We start from the raw sequence: 17,517 nt of genomic DNA on the forward strand, positions 1-17,517 counted from the left end.
ACGGAGCACAAGGCTCAATATATATTAAGACTATCAAAAGTAAATCACTTTTTGAAATTTTACTGAGCTCATGCGAAAAGTACTTTAAATTCAACCAAAGGTTGAGGTTATTTAGATGGGTCCTGAGTATGTGGTGGTGGTGTTATCTGACATCGAGACAACGGGTGTAGGTAAACTCTCAAGTTAAAATGTAGTGACATAGTCAGTTGAATAAATTGGCCGAAACAGGTTTACGTACGCTTACAAACCACTATACCACTTTTTCACAACTATAAAGTAATATGGAAACTCTATTGTTTCTTTTTCTAGAATTAGGGGATTGGACCGAATGGGGGAGTTGGGGTGATTGTAGCGGAAATTGTCGTTTAAAGAATTCAACTTATGAGAGAACAAGAACTTGTAGTCAACGTGACCACCCGAAATATTGTGTGGGAAAATTTGTTGAAAAAGATACGTGTAAGTGCAAAGGTAAGAGACTTTGGTTGAATGCTTTCACAAATTCTAACTTCGAGTCCCTTTTTGGCTGTAATTATGCTGTCGTTTCTTAAGGGTAATTTTTTGGTCATAAACTTATGGTTAAATATAGACAGGAGACCCGTCCTGTATTTTTATAATCTGATGTATACAGGACGGGTATGACCTCAAAAAAAATCAAATTTACAGTGTGAAATTCGAATTTAGCGCTGTCCTCGCAATTTGATTGGCTATGTTTTCAACCGTTATTAGGATCTGGTAAATTCAAACTCTCAGCCCATACCCTGCTATATATTTCGCCATCAGTATATAGAATAAGAAATCATAGCATGGATCTCCAGGCTAGGTTAAATAATGCTGCAACAACTTCTAACTTCGCTTTTCAGCTGTTCTCGTGCTGTGATTTCTTGAGGGAGAAAATTTGAGCATCTATTAACTTTCCACGCCTTTTATTAAAAGCATGTGTTTCCTTTTACCACAGAGGACTTTCAATGGAAGCATGTCAACACGACATTCGGTCCCTGCAACGCCACAAAAGACGAATGTGGGCCTGGATGGCGGTACAAAACACCCAATGTTTGTCAATACATCATAGATGGAAGCTCACATCCTGAAGAACTTTGTGGTGATAAACCAGTCATTGCTCAAAACTGCTTCGAAGTTTGTTCGGGTAATTAACGTTTGACGGTCTAACGTAGCGGGAGAGTGTATTTCTTTAACAAAACTCTTTTGAATAGTACTAAAGCTTTTTTCACATGTACGTAAAATCTTACTTAAGACCTTACGGGAAATCGTTCGTAAGGCTGTCTTTTGGCAAATTCGCCGCCATTACGTACAGTTTTAATTGGTTAAAACTTTTTGAACGTAAGCAAACTCTACTTAAAAGGCGTTAAAACACTACGTAAGCTTAGAGAATTTCCCATTCTCTAAGGGCTCACGTAAAACTTTACGTGCACGTGCATGTGAAAAAAGGTTTTAAAAAACCTGTCTTACGTCCGTAACGTCCAGATGACGTCAGATGAACGTTGAGAAAACCTTCCTTGTGCAGGGACACTACACATTGTTCTACCGTTAATCAGAATGACTTTCATTATAAAGTTGTAGCGGATGTAACAGACTAGTAATTTCTTCATCAAAATATTATATTCTATAGACTTAATTAGAGCCTTAATTAGAGGGTGACATTTGGAATTTTATGGGGCCATTCTTTTATTATGATTCTATAGGGTCTAAAGCGCCTCTGGTCCAAAGTTGGGAGCTGTGTTCCAATTTTACACGTTTTTTTACACCAACCGGGCCTACTATTCCTCCCAATAATATTAGATACGAGAATTCTGAAAACTCCTTTTTCTGGGAATACATTTCATCAAAGACTGGTCTCTCATGAGATCGCCAAGCGGTGCCCTGGAACTGACAGAGTTAATGAAACCTCAATACTAATAGAACTGATAATAATAGAATTCTGTCAAAACTTTCAACTATTTTTCTTTTTCACGGGTTTGTTAAAATCTGGTTAAAATTGCCTCTACGGCAATAAATAGATATCGGACTGAGCTTAGTAGCTCCTTTTCCATTAAGACGAATTTGTTAGTTTATGTATTATTTAAATATAATGAATATATTGTATTTTCCAATCAATTTAAACTGTGCTTGCCTTATTTTAGGGGACGAGATGGAGTTTTTACACGCTCTTATTTGATTTGGTTGGTCGTTAACCAGTAATAAAACAATTTTATTACTTTTTCTAAAAAACGCGTCATTTTTATTACTTAAAATGACCAATTATTAAAGTATCTTATAAAAACTCCATCTCATCTGTATTTTAGGTCATTGTAACCAGGCTATGGCGATGGGCATGAAATCTCCAATAAATTATGCAAACTCAAACTCTGTGACTCAACAGGTGAGTTCCATAATTCAAATACACATAACAGTTTTAAGACTGCCTGAAACGGCACGAAACTCCGAGTATCGGAAAATAAATTTGTCTCTATTCTTGACTGATATATCGCTCTACCGATGGTACAGAGCACTTTCTTGAATCACAAGTCAGATTTGCAAATAAGAACTGTTTTATATAGACCATAAAGCTCAAAAGTGCCAAAGCATAAGAACAACTTAAGAACAATGGTTAGCCTGGAATGACTCGAGTCAAATCTCAGTGAGAATAGGGTATCAGGCCTAAAATACGTCAGCTTTGCCTTAGAAATAAGAATAGGGTAAGAGCAGTTTTAAGATCGAAGTGCCAAAAATAAGAATAGCTTAACCTCATAAAAAATATCATTGGTTCTTATAAGAAAGAGTGTACATGATAATTTATAATTATATGCATGATTACGATAAGGGGAAATTTTTCCACCGATGGTGGCTGGCGTATTAATTGAAATTCCCTTAACCCTATTAGCCCCAGAGGGGGGGGGGGGTAGAATCTACCACGCTGGAGTTCTTTTGTGTATATATCGGAGAAGAAATTTTCAAACGACTTGAAACTTTCTGACTTTTAACAAAATCTTATTAAGAGTACTTGTACAAAATTTTAGGGTGATAGGTCATCCAGATCCAAATCTTCATGGAAAATGCAAAACCAGCAATTATGTTAAAGGGCAGCCTTTTATCTTTCAGAATCTTTAAATAGAATCTAAATATCTTTATTGGTTCGACTGTAATAGACATTTTTGTAAACCATCTACACCCCTGTGTCAGTGACCCGGTCAGATCCACCCCGGTGGATAACCCGGTGGAAAAAATGGCCAAAAATGGCCTAATTTCAAGCCCCGGTGGGAAAATGAGTCACCCCGGTCAAAATTAGTTGAAATTTTCAAACCCGGTCGAAATTTAGAAAATCATGGTCTAAACCCAGTCAAATCTCGCACTATTCAGGTCACCCCGGTCAAAAAACCCGAAAAAAATCCAGCTACTTTCAGTGAAAAATAGCTGTAAAGTTTTCTGACTCAGTGGCGTATATACCCCACTAAAAGATAGAAAATGACTATAAGGTCAAATTTTTCCAAATTTAAAGTGTCTGTAGTTTTTGTGACCTTATTCTGACTAACTAACTAACCACTTAAGGTCTTTTTAAGCTGTTGACCTTTCTTAGACACAGAATTTTAGCCTGCGGCGCCAAAATTACAAATAAGATTTTCTTCAAGATGAAATTTAAAGTTATCTGCAGTTTATTTGACTCTATTCTTGCCAGCTTTAACCTTTTAAAAGGCCTCTTTTAAGGTGTTAGAGATTGCTTACAGCGAAAATTTACGCATGCAGCGCTAAAGCTAGAGTGAAGATTTTCTCGGAAAATTTCCATTAAAATAAAGTTCAAAATTTTTCCCATCTTGCCTTCCGGAACAAAAACTTGTGGTTACGCCTCTGTAGCTGAAAGTATGACAACCCTAAAATTGATAGAATGAAGAAGAAAGCTAAAAACGCCGAGATACACCAGGGGCTCCAGTTTTACAGTTAGCACTCAGGGAAGATCAAAGCATACCCGCTAATGCTTGAAAGTCCAAATTTTGTCCTTACCCCGGTGAAAATTGAGGTAAAATTTTCCACCCGGCGACTTTTTTGAATTTTACAATTGGGCCCGGTGAAATTTTGTTTTGTTCAGAGTCACCCCGGTGGATTTTTAAACTCCACCGGGTCACTGAGACAGGGGTGTCCATCTATTTAGGCTTTTTTCCGACAGATGGAAATTTTGTGATGGCGTCACTGGTTGACGTCATCATTTTTCTTCCTGGAAATTTGTATCATGATAGAGAACATCTGTACTAAATTTCATGGTCATAGCGCTATCCTAGATAAAAAATAAACGAGGGTGGTAGATTCTACCCCCCCCCTGGGGATGCAAAAATCAAAAAAGCTTTGGGCTAATAGGGTTAAAATTTCACACAATTTCATAAGGTTTTCAATACTATTCACCAGACGGTCGTAATCGATTTAAATCGATAGATTACGACTGTCTGGTATTCATTGAATTTAGAGACCTACCAACTTTTTATAACTGATGTACTGATATCAACCAACTTTTTTTAAACAAATTTACTGATATCTCCTAAACATCTGTATGTTTTTTTTAGTTGGAAAACTACAAAGAGGATATCTTCGTGTCAATGTCTGATATTTGCCTTGCGAACTTAAAAACCAGTTTGAAAATGGAAGCGCTTATCAAAGTTGGTTATTTTCAGGTAAGGAATGCATATTTTGGAATCTTATCGGTTGGAAATTCGGTGGCAGAAAGTAACCCAAAATTCGCTTAGTGATGGAATTTTTCACCGACGAATTTTCTACCAATGTATCAGTTTCATCACATAACACATTATAATGAACTATTGAATTTAGTCTGAATTGCAGACCTGTATAAGCCTACGACCGCAGTCGGAGGCGACCCGAAGGATCCTCTGTCGATAGCTATCTACCCGAAGATAGGGGAGGGTGTCACTCTTTCTCCCTGGATTGCTCCACTTAGCCTTGATTTTACCTCCTACCCTTGATTTTGCCTCTTACCCTTGATTTTACCTATTAATTGCTGAGCATCAAGCAGGGGTACCATTTTGGAAATCTTTGGTATGACCCGGCTGGGGGTTGAACCCACAACCTTGCGCACCGTAGCCGGATGCTCTACCACTGCACTGCGGTCGCTGTATAAACTGTAGGAAGTATGAGAAACATAAATCCGTTCAAGAATGAACCAACATCCTACTTAATTTAACACAGGTACTGGGCATTTTGCAAATAATGCGCCATCTTAGATCATAGTAGACCAATTTAATTTTTGATTTGATTTTTCAGCTAATGGACAACTGTAGTGATACAAACTATCACCGAATCGCCAATGCAACTTTTATAATTCCTGATCCATTTTTACTAATTCCATACTGTTGTAAGTTGTTTGTTCACATAGAAAGCTTACGCCGACTTTTTTTTATAAGAGCAAACTATATAAGAACATAAGGCTTCCATGGCCAAAATGTTAAGAACAAGTTAAGAACATTTTAAGGCTTTACAGACTCTAAAACACCCGATTTCTTAGGAAAATGGGCAAAAATGCTCGAAAAACAGTGAAAATAAAAACATGTTAAGAACATTTCTAGGCTTAAAACTCAAAAAGTTAAGAACATTTGAAGGCTTCAAAATTTTTGAATATTCTTATAAAAAAAAACGTGTAGTGTTCTGATGTTTACAGTGCGTCCAGGGAAAAAGTGGAAACCACTTTTTAAAGTAAAACCTAATGATATCACGATTATTTGAAGCATCCAGTGGATTTTACTATACATAAATTCCTGCTTTTTTCGGACACTTTGGTTATATTTGACGTAATCGCTCGTACTTAAGAGACCCTAAATCAACCAGAATTTTTCTTCTCAATATTCGACAAAATACGAAGAATCAGGCGAATTTTCTTCCTTAGAATTGCCTTTCTGTCTGAATTAAAAATTGGAAAACTCCTGTCTTTTTCAACATGATGACACCTTGTTGATTTATATGGTACCATTATCATGCAAGATGGATTTACAGAGCTGAAACCTATTCTCTTTTCCAGCTGCCCCAAAATGGACGTGGGTGGATGAACCGTGCAGTGTGACTTGTGGGAACGGCTCTTTCATCAGGTATCCGAGATGTAAAAACACAGATGAGACGGTCGAGTATCCGGAACACTATTGTCTTTTTGAAGAAAACCTTGTCAATATGACACTCAATTGCACGAACAACGTCTCCTGTTATGGTACGTAATTTTATCAAGCTACCCGTGAAACTTGAACTTGAGCTGCCTAGAAGTTTTGAGTTTTACACGATAGAGGATTTTGGATTTTCAAAGGTTATTTTTATATCAAGGATATTTCGAAATCCTGTTTTTTTCAAAAAATTGTCAAAAAAAATCATGCACTTTGCACTTCTTTCCTCGTAAGATTCTTCCTTAGTCAAAGAAGCTTTTATTATGATATACTCTTAGTATTATCAGATGCACCTTTTCCACTATCCTAAGAAATCCACTAATAACGAGTTTATGTATCTACCCTTTTGAGGACGGCGAAGTGGCCTGTAAAATTGATGACGTTAAAGGTTCTAGTTCACCATCGTCCTCACTCAACAAGGATCTAGGCAAATCAGCAGCTAACCGTCCCGCTGTAGAAAAATACAGATACACAAACTCACTAATAGTAGGAGTTAACATTACTCTTTACACCCTCTAGAACTAACGCAATGGACGAATTTTTCAAGCTGCGGTGGAGAGTGTGGTATAAATGGAACACAGAATCAAACAAGAGAATGTCTCCGTGACGGAGAGCCGATTGCAAATCATGCAGAGTGTATCACTCTTGGTAATATGACTACAGACATAGTATTTTTCAACTCGTCATGGTGCTATAATTTAGATGAACCCTGTACTCGTAAGTTGAAAAAAACAACTCATATTTCTATCATTATAATCTAGTAACCTTATAGAAATATTTTCTTTGTTGGTATCATTCCAGGATTCGATTTAAATTTTTCGAGCAGTTTCATTAGAATAAAAGCGAATCACAAAAATTGATTCTTTCCATTTTTCCAAAAATTATGAAAAAGTATAACTCATTAAACATCGGAATAAAAAATTGTGGTTTTTGTTGAGGTATTGGCCAGTAGTAGCTAGTAGCTAGTATAGGGGCCGTCCACATAGTACGTACGCACTAAAATGTCGAAAATTGGGTACCCCTCAAATCGTTTGGTTCGGACTTTTATTTCATACCTGAAACTCGATGTTTATTATGAAACTTTTTCTTTTCCTTGATGCGTACAAGAAGCTTAAGAGAAAGAAACAGCTGGTATTTCATAAGGAACAAACGAATAATAATTCTCTTTTTATTCTCTTTCAAAAGATTTTACAAGCAAAAAAGGGCTATGAAAGAATTTTCTCTTCGTACGTACATTTTCCTTTGACCCCTCCCCTCCCCCTGTACGCAAGCATACGCTTTTGAGATGACCCCCATCCCCCTTATAATGAGTACGTACTATGTGGACGGCCCCTATAAGAAAAATAACAGCGCTCGAGCCTCAACAAAAGTTTACTAATTCTTATAAAAAAGAGTGTTGTACTAAATTTGAGCGCTAAGATAGCCATGGCTAGCCTAGGACGGCTTTATGATAATTAATTTCATCATTTTAGGGTGGGGTGCTTGGTCGAATTGGACACATAATAGTGAAAAATGCGGAAACTATACGGAAACCAGTGAACGGGAATGTTTCACAGATAAAGGGGCAACGTCTGCAACCTCTAAAATACACCTTGAAAATCTACCCAGTGAGGATATTTGGGTTGTTTCATCAACCATCGACCCTTGTAAAGACATTGAAGACCAGTCGTCTGAAGGCTCTGGACATCCAATTATTTTGGATGAAGGCATTTTTGCAGGCTCACCTCTGTTTTCGGAGAATGGAATTTCGCGGTCGAGGATGATTTACACGAATACCTCCTGTTACAGTAAGATTTCTTTCAATATTTTTCTAACGTTAGATAGACGTCGTTTTTTTGTTTTGTGCCTGATGGACGCTCAGGGATATATTCAGATTAGCCGATCGCCGGTTGTTTAGCCGGATCGGTTATTTAGAAGAGAGCTTATCGGTTAAATAACCGGTCATCGGTTGTTTAGGCTATATCAAAAATTAGAAATGTAATTGAAGAAAAACTATAAATAGTCGTGTGATTATTTAAATATTTTGTTTATTTCAACTCCTAGGAAAAATATTTAAAGAATCTTTATAATAATTTTGTCAAGTTTCTGATCTCAAGAAATATAATTTGAAATTTGTCGGAAGTTTTATACGTAAATTTCATTCCAGAAAAAGAATACTTGAAATTTAGATTTATCGAAACGATGCTGGCTCAATGAATTCATTAATCTCGGTTCGGTCGCTCGTTCCTTTCGCTCTTAAGCTTTTCTAAAGAATGACTCGCTGGTCTTTCAATTTTAGACAACCAATGTCTTTACTTGTATTCACCTACATAATTCGCAACACTTTTATTTCTTTTTGTTTTACTTAACTAGAATGGGATGTTTGGAAACCTTACGGAGCATGCAGTGTGACGTGTGGCAAAGGAATAAAGAAGCTGAAACGTGATTGTCTCGATACCAACGGTGAAAAGGTTGATATTAAACACTGTGATGGTTTGGATCCTCAATTGAAAGAAAACTCCACTGAAGCCTGTGATCTCGGTTTCTCATGCGGAGGTACTGTCAAATTTTTTACCATACTCTTAGGTTCCAAATAAACGCCCCCCCCCACTTGTTAATTTTTAATTTTTTTTCAACTTTCAAAGAGAAGGTCCCTTATTCTGCTCTAAATAGCCAGATTTTAGGCTATATTTACCTTATTTTTGGGTTTTCGTAATTACAATTTCCAACCCCCGGCAATTAGGTCCCCCCCCCCGTTTATTAAAATTTTAAAAGTTTTCCAAACCCCTCTTTTATTCGAACCCCCCCCCTCCCCGTTTATTTGGAACCTAAGAGTAACAGTAGCGTAGCTAAGAGGAGCGCAAAATTTGTGTAGAAGAGCAGATTTTTATGACACTGTATAATGATTATCTATTCATGCAATTAAAAGATAATTATAATGGCATAAAAATCTGCTCTCCTACACAAATTTTGCGCCTCTCTTGGCTACGCTACTGCATAAGCAAACATATCTAGTGTCTAAATTTGGCCAAAAACAACGGTTCTATTGTTTGAGAATGGTAAATTTGAATCTTTACGGTTTGAAACGCTGACGTCGTTGGACCACTTGCCCTAGCCTAGTTAACTAAGCCCGTATTCAAAAGACACATGGCTAATGGCAATATAGCATTTTCGGCGCTTTAAAGATTTTTTATACTCACGGATTTTAAGTTTGCCTTGTTATTCAGTCACAACTTACCATCAGATTTATACTAGTGACTGAATCAAACTAGCTTAGATGTCTAGGCTACACTTGCCCATCGCTCCTTACATTTTTCATTTTCTTTCTTTAGACCCGGTCACAAAATGGAGTGAATGGAGTTTGTGCTCACGGTCGTGTAACGGCGGTCAACTAACGCGCACGCGTGAATGTATGAGTAAAGATATCGATGTTTGTAAATCATTCGCTTTGATTGATCAAAAACCTTGCAATCCTCAACGATGTAAAGGTTAGTCTGAAGATTTTTTAAGGACATTTTCACTGATCTCTATTAAAATCCTTGACTAATAACCTTTCAATGCTCAACTATGTTAAGGTTAGTTTGAAAAAAGCTGTTTTTGTATCTTTTATATACAATGTATTTTTTCTTTAGTTGATGGACGCTGGAGTGATTGGAGCAATTATACAGAATGTTCGGTAAGCTGTGGAAACGGAAATCAATTCCGTAATCGGACATGCTTCCCACCTCAACATGGAGGATTGGAATGTACAGGAGTTGATGTGGAAGTTAAAAATTGTTTAACAGCAAAAGTTTGTCCAGGTACGTGAAGTTAAAAACACGTTTACCGTGTAGTCTCATAAACTCGAACCTCTATAACTCGAATGCCTCCCTAACTCGAACACATTTTATGCTAACAATGCCTTCTAAACCATACTACTTCCCTTAACTTGAGTAAATTTGTGTTCCCCGTCTGTGTTCGAGTTGTAGACGGAGACTCCATCGTATTATCATATGTAACCCGTATAAAAAAATATTTTTCAAAAACTCCCCTTAGGATTGGTTTGAACTTGACAACATGATCAAAAAGTTTTTATTCTTATGTAGTTGTTCTTATAAACAAATTTTGTTTTCGATAGTTGTTCTGATGAAAGCTATGAATTGCACCAAAGCGTGCGAGACGATCGGTGAAAATTTGGTCTGTGGCTCAGAATTCTTCAAAGGATTTACTCCTATGGAAATGGCTGCAAAAACTGGTAAGAACATTCCCAGCTGGCACAAAACGTTTTTTTAACGTTTATCTAATGTTCTCAAAGTCCATATAACGTTAGATAAACGTTGAAACAACGTTGTGTGTCAGCTGGATTTGGTCACTTAGCTCAAAATTTAGGGCAGTTTTAGCCACTGATTGATTGTATCTCCTTCCGATTCAATTATTGTCTAACAACCTTTGGTATAATGTATATTGGCGCTGTGGTATAGATTCCCACTCGCAGTGGTTCACTTGACAAGTGAATGAACCTTCGCCCGGGTCAACCCATGCGATGTGAAGGGAATTGGGTAGTCAGCTCAAGGTGCAAACGGGGCGCTCATTGAAAGTTTATATAGTTGCGAAAATGGGCCTCAAATTTTCCTGCGACTCAACCAAATAGAAATAGAAATGAGAATAACCACTTTAGCATAGACTTTCTCAATGTTTCAAACATATTGTATTGTTTCTTTATTTCACGTTCATGGTTTAAAAAAATAACAGCTAGGGTTAAGATAAAATTACAATGAAATAGCAAATGCTAATAAACACCAACCCAGCATACCATTCTGAAACTTTTCTGATAGTCTTATATTCAAACACACGAAAATATATGACCATATAACCGCCAATTGTACCCTAACTGACGGAATCTTGAACTTTGAAAACCTGCATTCATGATACGCTATACGAGTGCTATATTGGGCCATTCCATTTTATCTCCATACAGGGGGTGGAGAACATTTCCAGGGAGTAACCTAAGAAAAATTTGCAGGGGGTCTAAAAGAGTTTTTTTTTCATCGTCCAGGGGATGAAAAGTTATTCTAAAATTTCCAGGGGGTAAAGACAGGTTTTAGTTCGTCCACCGTCACTTTAAAGTATAAAAATAAATTTGTCCGAGGGTTTCTTTGCAAATTTTGCCATTTTCCAGGGGTATCATCACATTTCCAAGAATTTTATTTTGTCATGAAAAGGTTCGTCCACCCCCTGTTTGGAATATCCCATTAAGGGATGATGCCTCAAGTAGCCCATTTGCCAGGAACCTCGATGTTCACTGCCTGTCCCCCTTGTCTGTAGTTCTTAAGCTTGACCATCAGTGAAACTTGTTAACCGGTTTGACGCGGTCTGTGTGAGTTTTTGTGCAATGCAATTGGTTCTTTTCCCATGATGACGGGTTTCCAAAGAATGGAATTGCTTGCCCCGTTAAGAGAATTTATTGTGACCTTAGTTATTTTCGCAAGCCCGGTCGTTATTTTACCTCGGCTAATATTTCTCAGTACAACCCTCACTAACCGGTCATTAGTGAAACGAGTATATGTTTTTCACCTTTTCAGGATTATATTGCACCAATTTTACGGACTTTGACGAAGAACGTCCTCACCCAAGCTATGATAGACTCACACAGATATGCAAAGGGTTTAAGAACATCGGTAGTTATGATTGTTCTATGGAGCCCAAAGAGAATGAAGAACGAATTTGCGGATGTGTTGGTAAAGGTCAGCGATATTTAGAATACAGTTGTCTCCACAGATTTCTGTAAAGCTCGAAGGGCTAGATGTCTTGGCTTTTAAAAGCTCTTTCAACCAAACAAAGTGAATATCGCAAAAAAATATTGCTGCTATTGTTTTGGAAAACCCGCGAAGATTCTTTTTGGTTAAGCGCTGGAATTCTATCATATTCTCACGTTACATAGGTAGGATTTCCTACCCGGGTTCCTACCTAATCAATCCTACCTAGCCTCGGCACACTTTTCAGCCAAAGCACGGCATGCTAGCCCTGGTCTTCAAAAGATTAAGACTTTCTTTTGTTTTAATTCAAAAATAGAATTAGAGAGGGCATTTTATATTACTTCTCAGCTGAGGGAACCATTGCTTCTCACAAACCCGTTAGGATTTTTTCCAACCAGTGGGGATAAAATTAACGGACTGAAACTCGATGGGGATTGATATTCCCATATCTTTTATGACTGGGGATTTCAATTATTTTGTTTTTAAGTCAGAAAATTCAGTGGGGATGGGAAAAAATAGTAAAAATTTTGCAGTGAGGATTGTTTTATTTGATTATTTTCAGTGGGGACAAAAATTGGAGGAGAATTTTCCACCGGGGACCATGTTTTGGCCAATTTTTCTAGTGGGAAGGGGTCCCAGTGGGTCTGTGAAAAGGGGATGTTTTATGCTGACTTTCTTTGACACAAGCGAAAATTTAAGTCTGCTTGATATTATTATGTATTACTTAATTTCTTCAGACGAGGTGACAATGGGACCTTGGAGTCAATGGGGCGAATGTAGTACAACTTGTGGCCCGGGCGTTCAGAAGCGGTCGCGTAATCAAGTATCAACAGTTGATATCAGTGAAACCGAGTCCTTCACTCACACAAAACCTTGCAACGATCGAAATTGTCCAAGTAAGAGAATTCATTTCCATAGCTTATAATGTAAGAGAATCAGAATAACAATTACCTTGAGAAAGGTCTTGGGAAACCTACATTTGACACGGGAGAAAATTTGTCTCTTATGGGTTTAGATTACCTTAGATATCCGTCTGGATAACTAAAACTGACATTAAACTACTTGACTTTGATAATGGCAGAATTTAATCCTTGACCTAAGTACATTTGTGTAGTAAGATTTGGTCACATCCTTAAAATTTGGTTGTAACCTCTTGTCTGTACCGTTTTACAAGGGCCAACGGGGTTAAAAATGTTTATGTGACGGCATACAGTAGATCAGCACTTCTGCCGTCCTCGATTCTGCGAGTCAAAAGTTGTGGTTGGAACCAAACCGTTCCAGTCAAGGTACTGGGATAGATACACATAAACTTGGTAGTTTGATAGGGCCAGCAGACTCAAAAGTTAACAATTAAATTTAAATCTTCATTCTTTCCAGTGGACGGTAATTGGGGGCAGTGGAGTGGCTTCGGTAGATGTTCAGTTTCTTGTGGAAAGGGCGAGAAAGTACGCATGCGTGAATGCAACGATCCAACCCCTATGTTCGATGGACGAGACTGTTCTGGACAGAATACCGATTCAATGCCGTGTGGTTTCCCCGAAATCTGTCCAGGTAAAAAAATAATGGCTTCATGATAGAGGTCTTTAGGTCATTCAGATTAGTCTAGGCTGCACATCTTAAAATCCGTCATTATAAAATAAATACTCAATTTTAAGAGCCTATCCCTGGCCTCTCTCGTGCAATTTTTTTCTTATTATCGAATTATGTAATTAACTTAAGAACAGTTGAAGAGGATGGAGAGAATTTCTATTTTGTGAGTCTTTTGGATGGTAGAATCTATAATTTATCGAATATATCTTTTCATCCTAATGTCTGATGGACTGATGCGCTGTTAAAAAACATTGTCATTATATAACACGATTCACTTCTCGAGACGAGTCTAGTATTAAATTTGTATATTTTTCTTAACAGTGAAAATATATTAACTTACTACTCCCTTTTAGTAAATGGTGGATGGTCAGACTGGATACCTTACTCTAATTGCTCTCAACCTTGCCAGCAAAAAAATTCAACTGAGAAAATATATCGGTCGTTTATTCGACGTTGTGATTCACCTCTTCCTGAATTCGGTGGTGAGCCGTGTGAAGGGAGTATCCACCTTTACGAACCATGTGAAAACCTCACGGAATGCACAAGTAAGGGACTTACTTTTAATTAGGCCGGTCTCCAATACACGGGTTTCGAAATTTGTCGTTCTTTTTTAAATTTGTTGTTCTTTTTTAATGTTGCGAAGTAGTCACTTTTTCTCCCTCTAGAACTACATTTTTGAATGAATAAAAAGAGAAAAAATAATATCTATCATCATTTTATAGGGCTTTTACGCGTGTAGCTCGCTTTGTTTACTTTTTATTTTTTCGCATGCGTAGTTTAGTTCGAAACCCGTGTATTAGCGGCTGTACCAGGCGACCACCGACATCACTGTTGTACAGTGAATAGACATCACCCTTACTCTATGCCAGAGTGTATCTCACGTCATAACGTAGCCTATAGCCCTACGACAATGAACTTTCCGTAAATCGCGTCTGTTTGAAGACAACATCACCCTCTACCGCGGCGAGATGACTGAAAAGAGGTCCCAGCTGGCACGATACGTTTTTTCAACGTTTATCTAATGTTCACAACGTCCATATAACGTTAGATAAACGTTAAAACAACGTTGTGTGCCAGCTGGGTTTCTAACAATAAATCCTTAAGCATGTGCAAGCGTATCTTTTTGACGAAGCCTCTACACTACTGATCAAAATTAAATGCCGTCCGTTGGTTTGATCTGGGTAAGCGATTCAAAGATGTTGAAGTGTTCTATTAAAATATCGTATCGCAAAAGGTCCACTGTGTGCAAATTACGACCATTAAAATCAATTCAAGGCTTACGCTAGTCATTGACCCTGGATTAAATTTTGCGTGGATTAATTTTCGCAATTTTCCCGATTTTTGCGAATTATAGCCATCTTTGCAAATTAGTTCTCGCAAAAAATTTGAAATCCCTAATTTTAATCCAAAACCCCTAGGAAAATGATACACGCGAAAATTTTGGATTCTCAATTCTCAAAGAGAAAAGTCTACTCCGCTTAAGGTAAATGGAAGGAAAACCTTAAAATGGATAAAGAGCAGTTCATAGACACCTTTTCATTATACCATTCTAATTTTCTAAAAACTTTTTATAGCGCCCCCAATTGGGGTACCATGTTTATTATTTTTTTCAATATATTTATGATATAAATGTATTTAGATTTTTTTTAAACTAAACTTTTTTTCAGGTGTCAATGTTGATGTTAACGTAAAAGTCACTGACCGATTGTACACTGATGAATACGAAGATTTACAATCTGACGCAAGCCTCGATATCCAAAATCAAATACAAGAATTTGTAAGTATAATACCCCTTTTCATGAAATACGACTGCCTTGTTAGCAGCGTAAATGAACTCCTTTGGGAATCAATTACTATGGCAATATTTTGAAAACGAGGTAAGCGTTGCTCGTGAAGTAATTTATGAAAAGTTCTTTTTGTTTTATCAATTTCTTGGTAAGTAATGATTCAAAGATTTTTTGATTTGGCTTGCAAATGTTATACAATTGACGCTCTCTAATTTGATGCTCTACTCTTCGATAGGCTCCCTTATTCGATGAAATTTAAAGTCCCCGTTAATACGAAACTCTCATAAACGACGCTCCCTTACTCGATAACCTCCCTAGTTCGATAAAAATCCAATTCCCCTTGACGATCGAATTAGAGAGCGTCAACTGTACTTTATTCAAGCAAGTCAGTGTTGTCAATGTTTGACCGTTTCGAGCAGTTTTAGAAAAGCATTTTTTGTATAACTTTTCGGTCTAATGGGCCAGATTTCGAGAATTACCAAAATTTGAATTAAACCTTCTTTTTTCAAATAAAAAGCTGCTTTTCTCCCAACAGGTGAATACTTTGTACAACGATCGACTGGCAAAAGACAAGCAATATGTCAAAGTTGTCATGCACAGTCTCACGTAAGAAATTTTTAACTCGTCACAAATATAGGGAACTGAACATTATAGATTTCATTGGTCTTTTACGTGGTACACGTTTTTTATTCAAAGTATATGAGAAAAAAAGCTTTGAGAACAAGAACCATTTTTGAGCTTTATACAAGTAATTTCTTTCACTAAAATTGATGGAAAGTATCTTTTAGGCTACTTGTTGTTTTTTGATCCTGACAGACTCATAATCCATTAGAGCTCGGTTTTAATGAATTTTGATGGTTAGAAGCTGCTTTATATGGGTCCGATTTTGAAAATCAAATTTACGATGAAGTTTGTTCTTAGGGGATGGTACCAAATTATGATACATTGGAGTCTCCATAACTCGAATACGCATGGAGAATGCAAATTTGTTCGAGTTATGGAAACTTGATCGAGCTATGGAGACTCTAGTGTATTACTAAACACCCCCTTCTCACAGACCCGGAATTTTTCCGCCGGGGGGGGGGGGTAAAAATAGTAAAAATAACAGACTGAAACTCGATGGGGATTGATATTCCCATATTTTTTATGGATGGGGATTTAAATTCCATTGTCAGGTCAAGTCAGAAAATTCAGTGGGGATGGCAAAAATAGCATAATATTTTGCAGTGAGGATTGGTTTTATTCTATTATTTTCAGGCGACAAAAATTAGAGTATACTTTTCCACTGGAGACGATATTTTGGCCAATTTCTCAAGTGGGAAGGGGTCCCAGTGGGTCTGTGAGAAGGGGGTGTTATTAAGATAGATTTTCCTAATAGATTTTTCGTATTAAATTTCCCATAGTAATGGCACTGGTGTTGAAGGAGTCAATTTGTTTGATGTGAAAGAAAAGAAACCAATAAAACCTTGAAATGAATCATGCTGGTGTATTGACACACGGAAGAATGTCAAAAAATCGTCTAGAGATTTCAATGGCAAAGGTATCGCCTACCAAATGTTTTTCAACGAATACCAACCAACTTTGTTCGGGTCCAACTTGAGAATGACGTTTTGGCTTTTTTGAGCCTCCTTACTTTACATGCCCCTTCGAATGAACGCCCCCTACCTAAAGCAAAAAATTGATTATCGCCCGGGAGGTTTATTTGGGATAATATTGCACGTTGTTCTTTAGCTTTTATTAGTTGATCCGCAAAAAAACGAAAAAAAATGTACAGTAAATCAATGTAAAATAATGTATTTTTATCTAGAATTTTATTGCACAGCACTTTTGAACATTTTTCTAAAAGAGCTAAACAAAAAATTCGGTGGTCGGGTCAGTATTTGTTATGCTATGATTGTGTCGGCTTTATATAAGGTTGGGTGCACGCACTTTAGTAATGCATTGTAAATTTTTGCAAAAAAATTAAAAATTAAAAATGAACAAAAATTTCGTTTTTACTGACGTGGTATAACGTATATGTTTACGTTTTTCTTCTTTGATTACAATTTTAAAATAAATTTAATTTAATAATGTAATTTTGACAGAAAATGAAAATATTTTTTAAATCAATCAATCGATATTTATGAAAAAGTGCCAAGGGTTTCTCACAGTAAGGGTCAAACATACATCTCATTACTTTTCAGCTTGAAGTCCATTTCAATTTTCAATCAAAATATTCATGATGTAATTTATAATACGGAAACAAAAAAATGACTCCGAAAGTAACTGTACCACCTCTACGGA

General features: G+C 37.0%; 1 protein-coding gene across 1 annotated transcript in view; it reads left to right on the forward strand.

Moving 5' to 3' along the window:
• LOC136802538 (uncharacterized) overlaps nt 1–17,187 on the forward strand; it is a 29,125-nt gene extending 11,938 nt beyond the window's left edge. The window contains exons 12-30 of the mRNA XM_067059273.1: nt 310–468; nt 956–1,144; nt 2,301–2,377; nt 4,548–4,655; nt 5,260–5,350; nt 6,011–6,193; nt 6,663–6,860; nt 7,616–7,930; nt 8,496–8,678; nt 9,455–9,610; nt 9,755–9,922; nt 10,240–10,356; nt 11,684–11,845; nt 12,595–12,753; nt 13,235–13,408; nt 13,801–13,992; nt 15,115–15,224; nt 15,770–15,840; nt 16,638–17,187. Coding sequence (XP_066915374.1) covers nt 310–468; nt 956–1,144; nt 2,301–2,377; nt 4,548–4,655; nt 5,260–5,350; nt 6,011–6,193; nt 6,663–6,860; nt 7,616–7,930; nt 8,496–8,678; nt 9,455–9,610; nt 9,755–9,922; nt 10,240–10,356; nt 11,684–11,845; nt 12,595–12,753; nt 13,235–13,408; nt 13,801–13,992; nt 15,115–15,224; nt 15,770–15,840; nt 16,638–16,704 — 2,879 coding nt within the window. The 3' untranslated portion in view covers nt 16,705–17,187. The remainder of the gene's footprint in view (nt 1–309; nt 469–955; nt 1,145–2,300; nt 2,378–4,547; nt 4,656–5,259; nt 5,351–6,010; nt 6,194–6,662; nt 6,861–7,615; nt 7,931–8,495; nt 8,679–9,454; nt 9,611–9,754; nt 9,923–10,239; nt 10,357–11,683; nt 11,846–12,594; nt 12,754–13,234; nt 13,409–13,800; nt 13,993–15,114; nt 15,225–15,769; nt 15,841–16,637) is intronic.
• Nucleotides 17,188–17,517: the final 330 nt, after the last annotated feature.

Source organism: Clytia hemisphaerica, unplaced genomic scaffold (assembly GCF_902728285.1).
Source record: "Clytia hemisphaerica strain Z4C2 unplaced genomic scaffold, Clytia hemisphaerica genome assembly, whole genome shotgun sequence".
Lineage (NCBI taxonomy): Eukaryota > Metazoa > Cnidaria > Hydrozoa > Leptothecata > Clytiidae > Clytia > Clytia hemisphaerica.